The sequence below is a fragment of the Catharus ustulatus genome, chromosome 13, assembly GCF_009819885.2.
Source record: "Catharus ustulatus isolate bCatUst1 chromosome 13, bCatUst1.pri.v2, whole genome shotgun sequence".
Lineage (NCBI taxonomy): Eukaryota > Metazoa > Chordata > Aves > Passeriformes > Turdidae > Catharus > Catharus ustulatus.
The window spans coordinates 20,128,903-20,145,837 of record NC_046233.1 but is presented as its reverse complement, the minus strand read 5'-3'; the positions used below and the strand labels follow the sequence as shown (position 1 = coordinate 20,145,837).

At 46.4% G+C, this 16,935-nt stretch overlaps 1 protein-coding gene across 3 annotated transcripts in view; it reads right to left on the bottom strand.

Annotated features, from left to right (window-relative positions):
* CARD19 (caspase recruitment domain family member 19) overlaps positions 1–16,935 on the bottom strand; it is a 46,661-nt gene that overhangs the window by 5,298 nt on the left and 24,428 nt on the right. The window contains exons 1-4 of one of the 3 annotated variants that reach the window (XM_033071540.2): positions 11,103–11,331; positions 5,950–6,092; positions 3,950–4,103; positions 1,025–1,084 (exon numbers count right to left, since the gene is read on the bottom strand). In XM_033071540.2, coding sequence (XP_032927431.1) covers positions 1,025–1,084; positions 3,950–4,103; positions 5,950–6,092; positions 11,103–11,121 — 376 coding nt within the window. In that variant the 5' untranslated portion in view covers positions 11,122–11,331. Of the gene's footprint in view, positions 1–1,024; positions 1,085–3,949; positions 4,104–5,949; positions 6,093–11,102; positions 11,332–15,277; positions 15,564–16,935 lie in introns of those variants that run through there. The other 2 variants (XM_033071539.2, XM_033071538.1) reach the window with 2 other exon arrangements.

The window sequence follows — 16,935 nt, the reverse complement described above, 5'->3', positions numbered from 1 at the left end:
CGCGAACCGCGAGCCGCGAGCCGCGAGCCGCGAGCCGCGAACCGCGAAAGCGCCGCCGCGAGCCGCGAACCGCGAGCCGCGAGCCGCGAACCTCGAGCCGCGAACCGCGAGCCGCGAACCGCGAGCCGCGAAAGCGCCGCCGCGAGCCGCGAACCGCGAGCCGCGAGCCGCGAGCCGCGAACCGCGAGCCGCGAAAGCGCCGCCGCGAGCCGCGAACCGCGAGCCGCGAGCCGCGAACCGCGAGCCGCGAACCGCGAGCCGCGAACCGCGAGCCGCGAGCCGCGAACCGCGAGCCGCGAACCGCGAGCCGCGAAAGCGCCGCCGCGAGCCGCGAGCCGCGAGCCGCGAACCGCGAGCCGCGAAAGCGCCGCCGCGAGCCGCGAGCCGCGAAATCGCCGCCGCGAGCCGCGAACCGCGAGCCGCGAACCGCGAGCCGCGAGCCGCGAAAGCGCCGCCGCGAGCCGCGAACCGCGAGCCGCGAAAGCGCCGCGGGGCGGGCGCGGCGCTCGGCGAGCGAAAGCGGCAGCGGGGCGGACGGCGAGCCCGGCGGCGGCAGCCCTGCCAGCCGGGCGAGCGAACGCGGCAGCGGGGCGGTGCTGACGGGAGAGGGGGGCCAGCGAGCCCGGCGGCGGCGGCAGCACCACCCGGCCAGCCCCGCCGAGCCGTGGCGCTGAGCTGGGCCACCCGGCCCCGTCGGCAACCATGAGCGGGCCGAGCCTGCCTGGCCCCGCCCCGAGCCAGTAAAGCCCGCTATGCTGCGATCCTGTTACTAATTGGCCAATTTGTGAAAGCTGCGCACGGATTCTCGCGACGAACGAAAGTGCGGCTAATATTCGGGGTGCGGCTTATCTACTGACAAAGACAGCAACATTGTCGAGGCACCGGGGGTGCGGCTTATAATCCGTGCGGCTTGTATTCGTGAAACTACTGTACTTGTTATATGAAGTGCAAATTACATTATATAATAAATTGCATCATAATCTGCAAAGCCATTCCATCCGGTGACACTGTATGATTTATTTACCCCTGTCATTTAGCATATATTGCTCCTTGTCAGTGTCTATCTCTGTGGGATCTGGGGTTTCTAGAAATAAAAGCAACACATGAAAAGTTAGTACTCAGCTCAAGCAAACAAACATAATCAGCACATGCAAAATGGTACAAAACAACCCATTTCAGAAAAATATCCAATATTGACATAAAGTATTAACCCCTCCAAGGGTACACCATTGCTAGAATTAAAGCTGGACTGACCAAAAGACATAGGCAGAGAGTCATCTGAATGCAACTACCAATAGCTGCAGCCCCACCTCGGATCTTAAGTGCTTAAGCACTGACCACATAAATAACGTTACACTTGTTTCCCAAGCTAGGAAAGCAGGAGATAATCCTTCACAATACCAGTAATTTGTATTGTAATACATATAAACTCTGTTAATAGATGCACTAATCTGAAAACACCTCTATCATTTAATGTATCACTATTCTTGAGCAAATCTCTGGGCATTGATGTATTTAGCAGGTAAAGCACATAGAAAAAACTTACTGGTGCAGATCATTTACTAAATGCAGGTCTCAGCTGAAGACATGCCCAGCTTCTTTAAAACTCTGTAGGTTCTACATGCTAACATTTGGTACAAGTAATTTTGGCTTCTATCCTTCTGCAAATTCTAAATTTCTCCAAATTCTTGCCCTTAGGACAAGGTGTTCAGTAGTTTCCAGTCTGGGCAGAAAGACCCTTTTAGAGCTGCGTTTGCTACACAGATGTGGAGATCACACTGTCTCCAGAAGGGGGATGCACAGCTGTCACCAAGTATGGCAGACAAGTGACTTCCCATAACACATCACCAATCTGCAACACTGTTTTAGCCAAACCTTTCTGTAGTCACAGAATCATAAAGGTTGGAAAACGATCACCAAGTCCAACTGTCAAATGGTTAGGAGGATTAAAAAAGGAAAGGAAAAAAAGTAAGAGCTCTGAATCTGGCTGTCAATAGGGAAGAATTTCAACTGCTCTCCTTCTTTTACATGACACCAGGATCTAGGAGAGGTGCCTCAAAAACTGCCCAGTCCACCCAGGCAGCAACAGGGGAACATCCATCTCCCCTGCTAAGGATATACCTCTCCGTGGGGAAACAGGGCATGGCCCTGGAGCAGGACAGAAGCCCCTGGAGCCCTTTCCTGTGAAGCCTGAGAGTCATCGGAGCAGCAAGGATTGCTGCAAAGCCTCTGTGAGCCCCTAGCAGCCCCACACAGCCTGCCCCTCCGAGGGCTGATGTCCTCCCTAGGAATTCCAGCTAGGGAACCCTCACACAGCACAGGAGAACACAGACAAATCTCTGCCACTTCTATCGCTGCCTGGGGCTGATCCAAGCCTTTATCCTTTTAGTCTATATCAGCATGGAGAGAAATAAAAATATTTTCTGATGTTTTCCATGGACGTTGGAGAATCCCGTTTGCCTCAACAGCTCGCAGGCTGCCCACATCCTGTGCCTTACCCACCCTCTAGTGGGAATGTTCAGACATTACCAGACACTTCACTGGCAATTTACACTTCAGGCAAAGAAATTTTGCTCTAGCATAAATTATAAAGCTGTCTTGAAAATGAAAAAGAAATATTTGAAAGGATTTCCTCTGTTGAAAAAAATCTGTCCTATATATAGCTAACTGGATATAATCTATTGCAGAACTCTGACCTGGCGATGGTTCATCCATGTTCTCATCAGTAATTTCTCCACTTGTTTGTAACGCTGCTTATTTCAGCTCAGCCTGCATTTAGAAGAAAATCCCCATGTTCGGGATTCTCCTCTTTCTTAACATTTACAAATTCCAGTGGCAATTCTGTAAACACTTTGTGCCAAATTTAACAACTACTGCTAAGAGCATTATAGAATGATTGCACGATCTGAGTTGGAAAGGACTCTGAAGACCACCACCCAGTTCCAGCCTCCTGCCAAAGGCAGGGACACTCTCCACTGACCAAGATTCTCAGGACCCCACAGATCTTGGCCTTGAGTACTCCTTGAGCACTTCCAAGGAGTAACATTTGGGTAACAAATTGTGTGTGTTGGAGGTCTGAAGGACAATGCCTTTAATACTGAAAATGCCCAAGCTCACAGAAATGAGAAGTTACTCCTCATACTGATAAAGGAGTTTTTCCTGAAGCATAAAAGTGTTTGTGGTTTTAGCTTTAAAAACTGCACAGATATTTCTTGACCATTCAATCCAGAATGCAGACATTTGTTTTAATTACAGAACTCTAAGAAGTAGCAAGCATATCAAGACAATCATCTCAATATTTATTTCTTAGGTCAACAGAAAGAAACTGCCAAACCTCGGCACACATTAATGTTTTAACTTGGTTCTTTAAATTATCCTCATCCTTCTGAGGATGGTAATATAAAAGAGTGTACTGAGATAACAGAATTTAATGAATTATGATGGTTACTGAAGTCAGCAGTTTGCAGCAAAACAGTTTTCAGGTGCCATAAGGAGCTGAACATCAGAACAAAGCATTGCATTCAAGCTGCTGCGAGGCTCAGTCAATTGGGATTGGGGCTCATCTGAGATTCTGAGGGAGGATGGGCCTAGACTTCCCCAGTTCAAAAGTATTCAGCTATGGATGTGGGGTAACTCTGCAGCCTCCCTGTGCAGGCAAGAAGATGGTCTTCCACCAGTATGTGCTGGGTAGACACAAATCGCTTCTTTCAAAATGCAAGACAAAATGAAGGTAATTACAATTTTGCATAACAAAATCCCCTTACAGCTTTTGAAAAAATCAAGTCAGAAGGAATTATGGTATACGCCAAAATTATTTAAGTAACTTGTTTATTTATATTATTTATAACCTGTTTAGATTGTTTAAACTACCTACACTGCCTTTGAAATGAGGTTTTGTAATACACTGGTGAGGAAATCCACGAGTCAATCAACTTAGAAGTCAACTTACTCAAGATTTTCCTGCTTGGCAGGTCATTAAACAGTTCTTCAGCATTGATCTGCAGAGCCCTGTAAAACTCCTGACAGTGTCTGTCTCCCTTCTTTTGGAGGTGTTTTAACAGACCTGAGAGTCTGGTATGGAGTGATGCCTTTGGGTTCCTGAACTGTAAGAGAAAAGCGCTTAATTAAAGATTAAAACAGACGAGAGATTAAAAGGTCAATTTTACATCACTATGCCAGGGAACAAAGTTATGAAACTTCTTTGGCATTTATTAAAAGAATGGGCCAAAAAGGGCAACCTAAAAAGGACATACATACACTGCACAGCACTGAACTCCATGTGGTCAGCACTGTCTGATGGAGAGCATATTGCCTCTGCCTCTCCTGCTTTTTTCTGTTCCAATCAAGTGAAAGACACTCTGTATTTGATGTCTTCCCTGCATCCAAGCTGACACAGTACCTGCTATTACAGTTTACTTGCTATACAGTTTAATTCTGACAGCTGCAGACAGAATATTTCAGAAAATTGTATAATTTGAAATCAGTTTGATGTTTTCAAGTCTGCCCTTAACTGCCTAGTAATGATCCCCAAAAAGGCACTTTATACTGTTTATCCTAGTCCCAACAGTGGAGTGTTCATCATCCCAAGATTACATATTTCATTGGTTTTTATTGTTTCCAGCACAATTAACTGCTGTGTATCCACTTCAATACGCACAAATTCCCATTACTCAGGTTGGCAAACAGCTGCAGAGGAAAATACTTGTTTTCTGTAGTGCTAAACGTGATGAGTATTAGGAGACGTTACAAAGAGAAGGAAACACATCCCTAGTCTTACACATCAAACTTATTTCAATTTATTTGGAAAAAATCCAAAGCCATTCTCAGTAAAGCATCATATTTCATAGCAGCACAGTGAATAACCTTTGGAGCATACTGAGTTAGGAACAATTGCTGCTCGAGGGGGACAGAAATGCCACAGATCTTACACAACACTCCTTATTCTGAAAAAATTCCCACAGGGACTACCAGATACAGCTAAGATTATAGGTTTCCTAAACAATCAATAGAGTTGACACAAACTAGCCTGGGCCCATAAAAAAGCAGTTCATTTCTGCCAAAGTACAGAAGTCACAAATCATGTTTCAGATTCTTTAAGGATTTATTTTGAAGCTCTTGAGAGAAGCGGCAAGACTGACTCAGTAAATGACCTAGCTCTGCTCTACACCACAAAGCACTAATTGTCCCCATGGATTTGATTATGGCAGAATTGGACCTATTTTTCCTGATGTTAAACTACTGACACACCAAAACCCTGTGCAGACGTGAAGTCAGCACAGGGCAAGTACAAACTATTTTAAGTAGGACTATGGAAGCTCTTAGCTGACTTTCATTTTGTCTCCACACAAGACCAGAAGCTTTGTCTCCCTGAAAAGAGTTACCCGTTTTTGAAAGCTTCATGTCAGGGAGGGTGGCACCTCCATATGTGGTGGCACCACTGCAAGATGTCATTAACTGCATCCACTTCCCACAGTTCCACACTTAATAGTGGGACTAACACCCCTCCACTTATCTATCAATACTTATTGGTTACCAAAACTGATTGAGCTAATATAGATGATTTTGTGGGCAGAGACAGATGCAGCACAGATCACCTGGTGTGCCATTCCACCCCACCTCGTGAGGAGGCAGGCATGCCAGGCATGTGGTCACAGGATGGGTGTCCTCCACTGCGGACTGGCTGCATGATTGCACGCTCCTGATCATGGCAAGGGACTGTGGCATTAAACTGTTGCTGAAGAGAGAGTTCTCTCCCATTACCACTTGGCACACAGGAACATGCCAGCCCTGTGACTGCTCCTCTTACAGAAGATGCCAGATACAACTGGTCAGCAAGCAGGAGGTGAGGCAGAACGTGGCACCAAGAGCTGTGCAGGGAGAGGGCAGCTGGGCTAGTGACCCACAAAAGCAACACAACAGTCAGAGACACAGTAAAACTCCTTAAATTACCTTTTCTGCTTCTTCATTGGTAAGAATTTGGGGATAGACTCTGTTAAGCTGAAGAATAATTTTATCAACCACTTGCTCATTCAGTCGGCTAGTGCTTGTAAGGAAATACATGTCATGCTGCAGCCGATGACAATATGACTGATCTAGAGATAAAATAACACAGAACAAACCACAGCAGTTAATTAATAAGCCATTTTTTAAATTCCATACATTTCATTTTCCTACCAGTGATTAAATAGCTAAAATAAAATTATCATCACCACCTAATATTAGAAAGCTGAACTGTCAGTTAAGGAAACACAACATTGCTGTGTGCTTTCAAAGACCCATCCACTTGAAATAACACAAATCCAACATTCTGGCAGGTCGCTGCAACTGCCTCTCCAAAGGGAGAAGGCTCTAAATCACTTAGAAGTCAAGTTCAAGACATTTAATCAAATACAGCCCTAAAGTTAATAAATCACTAAGGATAATTTCTCTATCACTTATGAAGTCATTATGACACGGTACCTGCAAGATGCTTCTTCCATCCAATGGGATACTCTGATTGTGCTCTTGGAAATAACAAGGCTCATAAAAACACTCAACATACATGACCCTAAGGTGCCAGACTGTCTGCTAGAGCACCTGCAGAAAAAACATCAGGGACACCCTTTCTTAAGTTCTTCCTGATTCGATAGCAGTGTTCGCAGGGAGTTTTTGTAATTTTTCCTCCTTAACTATTAAAAAACATTAAAAAAAACTCATGTTGCTTTCTGTACAAGAAACATCAAACAGGATTTTGTTTGTCACACAATCCCCCAAATACATTTCTCTGTGCTCTACTTTCACTGCCCTTCTGGACAAAGCCACAGGGCCCTTAGGACCTGCACTGCCATTTTATATTTCTCACAGTAAATTAATAAATACAGCTGCATTTCAAATTTGTAGGCTGAGATCAGCCCTTCATTGCCACGCTGCAACATGCAAGCACTCTCTTCCACACCTGGGCCCTAGGAGCATAATTGCTGCCTTTAGTCAGGCAGGTACACATTCCCAATCAATAATTCCACTAATATTTATATAAGGACTCTAGACACTGTCTCTGACACCACTGTATCTTTATTATGGCTTCATCTTTGGTTTGTTTTCCCCTTAAAAGCCTTCTTAAGTTTATCAAGCAAACAAACAGGATCATTGCAGAGATAAATTTAAATATAACAGACACAAAACACAATGCAGCTCTCTGCCATTCTCTGTAAAACACAGAACTGGCAAATATCCATTCCAGAAACCTTAGTGCTGTCTGTTGTGCAGTGCAAACACGAGCGGCTACTTCCTGTAAAACTCCTGGATGATTTTCATAAACATTATACAGGAAAGCTGGCAACCAAAACCTGGAAGGTTTGGATCTGATGATCAAATCATTTGTGTGTGTCCATGACAACTCCTTTCAGAAACATCTCAGGCAAGAGAGGAAAAAGTCTCTCTCAACAAAAATGTCAGCCTAACACTAATTTAGTTTTGGCTTTTCCCTTTCAAGAGCCCAAGGAAGTGGTGCCAAGGATTTAAGAAGGAGACTGGCTGCAGAGAAATGATATGAGGTGATCAGATGGCACTGGTTACCAAATGCAAAGAGCAACTGGTCTGCTCCTCTGAGCTGGAAGGATGACAGAGAGCCGAAAAACAAGATGCTGCCCTCCCCTGCTACTCTCACCCACTGCCACATCCTACTGGTAAGCTACCACAAGTCAAGGGTCTCTGACAGCAAGTCAAGAGAATCACAGAATCGTTTAGGTTGGAAAAGAACCTTAAGACTATTGAGTCCAACCATCAATACACGTTCAATCCATCACCATGTTCAGCACTAAACAATGTCCTGGAGTGCCACATCCACACATTTTTAGAATATTTCCAGGGATGGTGACCCACTACTGCCATGGGCAGCCTTGTACCAGGTTTGGACAACCCTTTCAACAAACAAATTTTCCTTAATATCCAACCTAAACCTCCTCTGGTGCAAGAGGAGGCCGTTAGCTCCCATCTTGTCATTTGGTGCTTGGTGCCTGGCTACACCCACCTGCCAGGGAATTGGAGACTTCAGTAAATAAGTTTTACTTGAAATATTTTTTCTTAAAAAGAGAAGAGGAAAACGTATCAAAACTGCAGTAAGCAAAATATTAAAAAGCATTTTTCACTAGAGTACTACATTAGATTATACACAGTCCCAGTCCTCCAAGCTCCATACGATGGCTAAAAGAAGCGAGCCCCCGAGTCACCAGGATAACCTGTGTGCTCCCCAAATGCAGAGGCACAATCCCAGCGAGCTGGATGGAGTCTGGGGATAAGCAGCAGATTTCGCTGCCTCTCTGCATGCAGCCAGTGTGCCAGGGTGTGAAACGCGGCACTGCCCGGCTACACCGGACACACCAGGCTGGGGTTCCGCACCCGCCCCGACCCGGCCATGCGGGGCCCCGTGGCTCTGCCCGGGCCGGGCCGCGGTCCCGGGGCGCTCACCCTGACCCACGGCCGGGCCGCGGACCCAAGCGCTGCGGGGCGCGGAGACACCGCAGGCCCGCGCCCGGCAGTGTCACCAAGCTGCCGTGGCTCCCCGGCCCTTGCCCGTCCCGCACTCACCGGCCATGGCATCCCCAGCCCCGCCCGGCCCGCGGGCTGCGGCCTTCGGCCTTCCTGACGGGCCGGGCCGGGGGCGGGGCGGCGGGGCCGGGACCGCCTTCCGGAGATGCCGGGAGACGGAGGGCAGGGCCCCGGGGAGCCGGGGCGGTACCGGGGCGGTACCGGGGGGAGCCGGGGGGAGCCGGGGGGAGCCGGGGCGGTACGGGGGCGGTACCGTGGGGAGCCGGGGCGGTACCGGGGTGGTACCGGGGGGAGCCGGGGCGGGGGGAGCCGAGGTGAGCCGGGAGAAGCTGGGGGGAGCCGGGCAGCGCCCCCCGAGCCCTCCTGAGCCCACTCCGGGGCTCCCATCGCTTTGAGCTTCCTTCCAGGTGAAACAGTTCTTCAAATGCCTGTGCTCAGCAGGCCGTCCCGTGCAGAGGCATGAATTTACACTTGCACAGCCACGAGTTTTTTAAATAATTAATGCATGATTAGTAAAGGCGTGATTTCCTTTTCCAGAAGTAATTACTCCGAATAAAATACCATGTGTACATCTTTACAACATCCATGTAGAATTTATCTTTTCCTCCTGCTGCAGCACAACGCTCTTTTAAGTGCAGCTGGACACGTAAGGTACATTGGGCAGGTAGTGGCTCAAGCCCAAGGAGCAGGGACAGCTTCTCTCACAGAAAAGGTTTCAGTGAAGCACCTAATTAAATGGGTTATTTAACTTCGTGAGGGAAGAAGTACAAGCAAATCTGTGGATGTAAAACCTGCCATTTGCACTAAATTTCACCAACAATAAATTATCTAGCAAAGAGTGGAAGAGAATATGTCTTGCTAGGGATAAATGCTGCAGAGGATTGAAGCACTGTTGAATGCTGTGACATTCATGGTGCATATCCTTGAGAAGATCGAGTATAAACGTCCTGAGTTTATCCTATTTACCCTCTGGAATCCATATCTTCCTAACAGCATAAAAATAAATTTTTAAATGGTAATTACTGCACATGGAGACCTTGATCATGCCTGCATTGGTGTGATTTTTGCAATATATTTTAGTAAAGAAACAGAAACCTTGTGAAAAGGAACTTGGAATTTTGTAATGCCTTTTGTCATATATTTTAAGGACTATTTTCAATGGGGCTGAGCTACCTGGCGGAGTGGAAAGTGATCCTGCCCAAGGCAGGGGTTTAGAACAAGAAGATCTTTAAGGTTCCTTCCAACCCTAACCATTCTTGTATTTCATGATTCACTTCCATACGTATATTAAAACATTATAGCAAGAAGGGTTGCCTAATACTAAGAAGCAGTGGGAGAATGCCATGCTGAGGATTTATTTTTATAACCCCTTTATGTGAATTCATTGCATTCTGTGCTCTGCTGAAGAGTTTCCCTGGAAACTTTTAGAAATTTTAGACATTTTAAATTTAAAAGCTTTTTGGACTTTGTCATCTGCTGGAATCTAAACCACTAAACAGAAAACCTGGTCATCTTAGTGTGACATGAACTGAAATCTCTAATAAAAATCTAAATGTTTTTCAGCACACAGCGATTCCAAGCTCAGTGAGTGAAGTGGAAGTGAAAATCAATCCCTCAGGAATGCTGCGATGTACAATGCCACACTGCCTGGAGATATTTTTGTCCGGCAGACTCAGATAAATACACACGAAGCAGAGGTTAAACATATCTCCTCCCCATGCCGTGGCACGCCTGACCCCTGCAGCAGGATCGCTGCCAGGTTCGCTTTGCACAGGCAGATCCTTGCCGCCGTGCCCGTGCTCTCGGGAGGGCAGGACGGGGCTGGGGCTGCTCCGAACGCCCTCCCGGTGACAGCCACGTCCCTGACACTCACAGCGCGCGGCCGGACGGGGGAGCCGCATCCCGGCTGCGGCCACGGCGAGGGACGCGCACCTCGCACCGCGCCGGGGCCAGCGGCACACCGCGAGCCCCCACTTCCTGACAAAGCCCAGTGCCTTTCCAAGCTCTCGTTTCAGAGTTTCCCAATTTAGTGGCCACGCGAAGTGACCTGCACAACAACGTTTTATTTCCCAGCAGATTGATTTCCTGCTTAGCTAATCTCAAAAGCCAGTACTGTTTCCAGCCGCTAAACCGACCGAATTGTTTATTTGAGTGAATTATTTGACTTACTAAATATCACCCTTGTTCTGGAAACATCATCATGTAGTGTTTTATCTGTTAACTGTTGAATCACAATACGTTTTATTGTTTTCCCACCGCCAGAGGACTGAGTCTCTTCAGAAACAAATTGAATCCAGATAGCGCAAGCAGTTCTTCGAACAGTCTTTCTTTGTGCTTAAGAAAATACAATAAAGTATTTCTTAAAAGCTCAGATTACGCACTAGGCTGCCTTCAGCAAGTTTTAGTCAGTAATTTACAAAAACGAGCTCTAAGAAGGGGAAAAAAATGTGAGGGCAGTGACGGGCTGGCCCCTCCCGTCAGAGTCACTGCCCCTCAGGCTCCGAACTCCTGTTCCCACAGATTTGCACCTCGAGACGGCTGTTTCGCCCAAATTCCTCGTTAAAATGTGCACTTACAGCTTCTGTAGAGCATCATCCATGGGTTTCAGGGTGGGTATGTGCCGTGCCCGGCACACGGCCCACGCGGGGCGCCCGCAGTGCAATCCTCCTTGCCGGGATAAGCAGAGGTCACGGACAACTTGGAGAAGCGAAAGTAAAGAGGGAGGGAGCGACCCCGGCTGTGACAGCCGGCAGAGCTCCGCCGGGAGCGATGTGCGGCTGCTCCTCTGCGCCTGGGAGTCAGCAGCAATTGCTGGTGATTTTTGGGGAAGTGTAATTAGCTCTGAAAACCAAGATGTTTGTTTACTCAAAGTTATGAAGGCTTTTTGTGTGTGTGCTAACAATTTCTAGAGTTGCTTTGTGTATAAAATGAGGTTTTTTTTCCGATTTTATTTATATAGTCAGAGTATGATTATTGGTATGATTACTTTTGATTGGTTAGGAGGAGATGAAGAAAAAAGTTCTCTGACACCAAACACAAAAGCAGAAGCTGTGCTGGAAATTCCCAGCTCTTTATTCCCAACCAGTTAAGTCAAATCGTGAAACGGGAACAGAACTGACTTGGATGAAATCATCTTCCCCCAGAGGGACTGGGCACTGCCCAGGCTCCCCAGGGAATGGGCACGGCCCCGAGGCTGCCAGAGCCCCAGGAGCATTTGGACAGCACTGCCAGGGATGCATGCACAGGGATGCATGCACAGGGTGTGATTGTTGGGGTGCCTGGGCAGGGCCAGGGGCTGGACTCCATGACCCCTCAGGGTCCATTTCAGCCAAGGATATTCTATGATAGCCTGGAGCATCCACAGGTCTGGAAACCCTGGTCAGCTTAAACTTCCTGTGTATTCACCTCGTACCTGGTGAATTACACACCCCTGATTCTGCTCAGTGACAGCCTATCCTTGGAAATTATAACAGCACTAATAAAACAAGAAGATGCTGCAGATAATGGAAAAATTGTGTTTCTCTTGTTCTGGCACAAGGGAAGAATGGGCATGTAGAATAGGCCCATGTATACTGATCACAAACAGTCCTCGTAAATATTGCACAGATTCTGGAGAATGAATAGCCAGCTTCACAAACATGTTCAATGCTTCACTTGGCTCCTTATCGTATCCCTTGTAAAGCACAAATCAAGTTGTACACATGAGAAAAAGTACTCAACTAATTATTTAAAAAAACACCAAACAATTGAATTATTTGAAGTCAGGAAACAAATAAAGCTGTTAGAGCATCCTCCCCTTAAAATAGGTGTGCAAATAAACAGTCGGCATATTTGGCAAACTGACATTCTGCAGAGCTGTGGGAAGGGAACAAAGCCACTTTGGGTACATGTCCTCACATGGTAGTCATCCGTGTGCCAGCTCCAAACCTCATCTGACCCCCACAGCCAGGAATGATGGAGAGGACGGTGTGCAGCCAGCATGGAACCCACAGCTCATGTGAAGTAAAGGCCAGTACTGGGCATGGGTTAGAAGCCACTGCAGACTCCAGCTCACAGATACAACATACAGTAATTTCACGATTATAAGCTGCACCATTTTGACTAAAATTTTGGTCCGAACCCAAAGTGCGGCTTATAATCAGGTGCGGCTTATATATGGACAAAGAACAAAAAGTTGCTGTTTTAGTTTGGAGGACAGGTGTCTACTGAGAAAGGCAGGAACTTCTCTTTGAAATGGAGAATGTAAACCCCCTCCCTCCAAATTATTATAATTTTGAAATCAAGGGGCTTTCAGGCAAAAATATGGAAATTAGGAATAACAGTTCTTTTCTAGGGAAATCAAAATAGAAATACAGTACTACAAAGAAACAAACTCCAAACCCTGACAAAGTCAGAGTACAACCTGACACCCTGTCAGGCAGGGTGTTGGTAGCAGTCCCATTAAATGGTGGCTGCATCCTCCTGCAGTGACAGATGTGGCTCAGTTGGAGCAGTGCTCCTGTACAAGGTGCAGTTTCCCTCTGGAGGTCCAGTGGTGATGTGGAGAAATCCGGTTTTCCACTGGAGTCCAGTGGAGAAAGGGGCTACCTTAGTGTCCCAAAGCCTCTGTTTTTACCTTGGTAAGAAATGTTGGGCTCTTCCCCCTGGCTGGAGCAACTTTCAATGGGATGCAGTAATTTTATCAGTCACACAGTGGGGCTCAGTGGGCCATTAGCAGAAAATGACTCCCTGGAGGAAGGATGGGTTGTGAAAAGATAAAGAACAATGCCCCGCCTGGTTTCAATGGATGGCCCATTAGCAGATTATCTGCCATTGAGATAAGGATCACTGTCCCCACCCTCAATAGATGATGATAGAATAGATAGATTGTATCACACTCTGTATTGTAATGTAGGGCTTATAATCAGGTGCGGCTTATATATGGACAAAAAACCAAAAAGTTGCTGAAACCCAGATGTGTGGCTTATACTCAGTGCGGCTTATAATCGTGAAATTACTGTATGTCCTGTGGGAAACTGTGAGCAGTGTACAAGCCATCAGTCTCACAAAATACACAAGGAAATGCAAGTGCTCTGTAGCAGAAATAGGAGTTTGAATCCAGCTGGAACCACTGGCCAGCACACATTTAAGGGTTACAAAGTTTCAAATGTCTATTTTAGAGTCTCAGCTGCTTTCATCTCCTTCCTGCACAGCACTTATTTCCCTTCTGACAATATGTTATGTTTCCATGAGCAATAAAGCTAACTCCAGGGGGTGCAGCCATCAGAACTAAGCACAGTCCCAGAGCAAGCCGAGCCAAAAATCTTATACAAACAGTTTGGGTGTTGCTTCCTTACCTTGGTGTAACTTTGCTGCCCAAATAAATGATAGTCATGTAGTGCTTTGGCACAGGGACAGTGAATGTACCTACCTTCTGGGGTGCTCCCCATGGCTGCCAGCATCCTTGGCAGCTCAAGGGTGCACTTTGTCCCCTTTGACATTACAGAGCTTCACCTCGTGCAAAACAGGAGCCAAGCTGTCTGCTCACACAAAGTGCTGACCCAAACATCCCAACAGGGAATTTATTTCACTTGCAGTCATATTATTGCATTTTAAAGCCACCTAATAAAATTAAAACACCAGGGAACTAAATAATGGAATTCAGTGAACATAATCATAGAGATGGAAAGAGGAAGAAAATTCAAAAGAGCTGCAGAGAGACAGGATCAAGGATACCTTGGTCACCCTTCACACATGTACCTTAAGCATAACATTGCCAGTAGGACAGAACACCTCCCTCCCATGCCTATAACTCTTTTTAATCCTTGGTTGAGATGCTTCTTCTTTGTGAAGGAATTGTTTAACTATTTGTTCTACACTTCTGGGGATCAGAGAAACCCTTCCATTCTGGTACTTTTGAGGTTCTCTCCCCTTATTAAAGTTCGATTTGTCCTTTTCCCATCTTCTAAGGGCCAGGCCCTCAATACCCTCAAAAGAGACAAAACAAGAAAAAACCCCACCGTGTTTCCTCACATGATGAACAGATTAACAATACACAAACAAAGGCAAAGAAGGCAGGCTTTCAAAAGCTACCTCGGCCCTTTATTTAGAGGTCTTACAAGGACAATGCTGCAGCAATCCTGAGCTGGATGCTCCAGAAAGGCTGCACTGCTGTCCCCACCTACACACCAGCTGCTCTGGCACTGGGACACCTGCAGAAGTTGCAGGAGGTCACTGGTGGGAGCCCATGGTGTGCCACAGCATGACACCACATCCCTTCATGCACCATCTCCTCTCCCACAGGCTGGCAGACCTGCAGATGGGCCTTTGCTGCACCCAGTCTCACATGGTCTCTAAACACAGAGCAGATGAATTAAAGACCTTCCTGATACAAAACAATGGGGCAGTTAATTAAAACTTTTTTTTTTTGTACTTCTGTCATGCTACTTTGTAAAAATAAGGGGGACTTTTCTTTCTGAAATTCTTACAAAACCCACTGGTTCAGAGAAGATTAGAATCTGAGAGTGCATAATTATTATCAGCAACTTCGTATGAGGCATATATGCAAACTGGGTACCACCTCTCTAGCTGTGCAGAAGGACATCATGCTTTTGCCATGGTCACACTGCACAGCACACTGCAGAGAACAGCTCCGGATTGACAGCCCCAACATTTATACCTTTATTTTTATCAGACCTTGAAGCATTTCTGTTAAATAACCATCTTGGAATATAGAAAACTTACAATTCACATGAATAATGAATTTTCTATGTTGTCTTTAAGGCACATATTTCTATCAAAATCTCATTTTGGTCCAGAGAACCAGCTGCATTTCAGACACCAGCTATCCAGGTATCTGGCACGTTGGTTTGTTGTAACTATCCTTATGACTGTAGACTTCTACAATGTGTATGGAGTTCACCATCTGCAGCGCAGTGTTGTGTCTTGGTACTGTGTGTGTCCCAAGTGCACCACTGCTCTTGTCTACCCTCAGCAGGTGACTGTTGTCTTTGCAACACCCAGGAACTACAACATCCCGAGCCCACTCTTCCTGGGACCTGTAAGCACAAAGGGAAAAGTTATTTCTGTTTCATTAATCCTGGTGAAGGTACAGAATTTATGCATTTTATTGGTACATCAGGCAAATGACTTGTGCTGTAACATAATTAATCACTTCTCTCAGCATCAGAACCAGTTGGTAGCAGTGGGGCAAATAATTGCATCTCTGTAAAAGCCTCAACAAGACCTCAAGGACCTTTTTTCTGGATACCAACTGAGCACTGAGCACCCCTGTGACCCGCCATCAGGGAATAGAAGCTACACTGCACACCTCACTGCCAAAAGAAAATCTTCTGAGATACTTGCTATTGTGCATTTATTTATTTTTTATAGTATAAGGAACTCAGTTCCATCTTCTTGAGGTGGTAGTCAAAGGTCAAAATAAAAATCAAATCAAAGCAGCACATACACAGAGAAGGACTGGAATTAAATTTTGCATGGGCCAGCAAAACAATCTTTGAAAAAAAAAGTCTTTGCACATTGCCCTGCCAGGATTATAGCTCAAGCCTAGGTATTCTGGTTATAGAGCAACAAATGCAGTTCACTGGGCAGAAGTCATCCCACTCCAATGTTTTCCCCTATAAAGCTCCATGTTGTGAAACACTGCAATTACCCACAGTCACCAACTCAGGAACCCAAACCAGCTAAAACTGTACTTGGAGAAGAAATGTACTCCTGGCTTAGCAACCAGTTTCTCCCATTTCAGGAACTATTAGACTTTGACATCTGCCAGCACAGGGTGCTCAAAGGAGCTGGGCTGCTCCTGGATCCCTGGCAGTGTCCAAGGCCAGATTGGACATAGGGGCTTGGAGCAGTCTGGGACAGTGGAAGGTGTCCCAGCCCGTGGCAAAGGGTGGAATGAACAGTTTTTAAGGACCCTTTCCATCCAAACCATTTCATGATGATGTGATTCTATAAGTGTAGGATGAGACAGTAGGCACCTCTCTTCCCTTCAACAGATCAAACCCTGAGGACATCAGAGGGACAGTGAAGGCAGTGGGTTTCACCTCAGCACAGGATGGGAAGAGCTATTTAGAGGGTTGCAGTGTCACAAGGGATAACTGTGCATGCAGTGGGCTTTGCTCTGTGTGCATGGCCTTCGGTCATAGTCCTCAGTCTGCTCTCTCATCCTTGGTACTTGTCCTGAATTAGTGTGACTGTTTTCTCAAGCACTTCAACTTTCTTTAATTCCAGCTCTCAACTGGGCTACTTCAAAGCATCACAGCAAAAGGATCAGAATGTCTCTCTGCACCCTTACCTGGAAATATAATCCTGCCCTGGGTGCTACACAGACAAATGCATGATGCATTTGACAAGTACAGCCTCTATTTGACAGATAAAATCTGGAGCTCCCATCAGGGGAGAAGAATA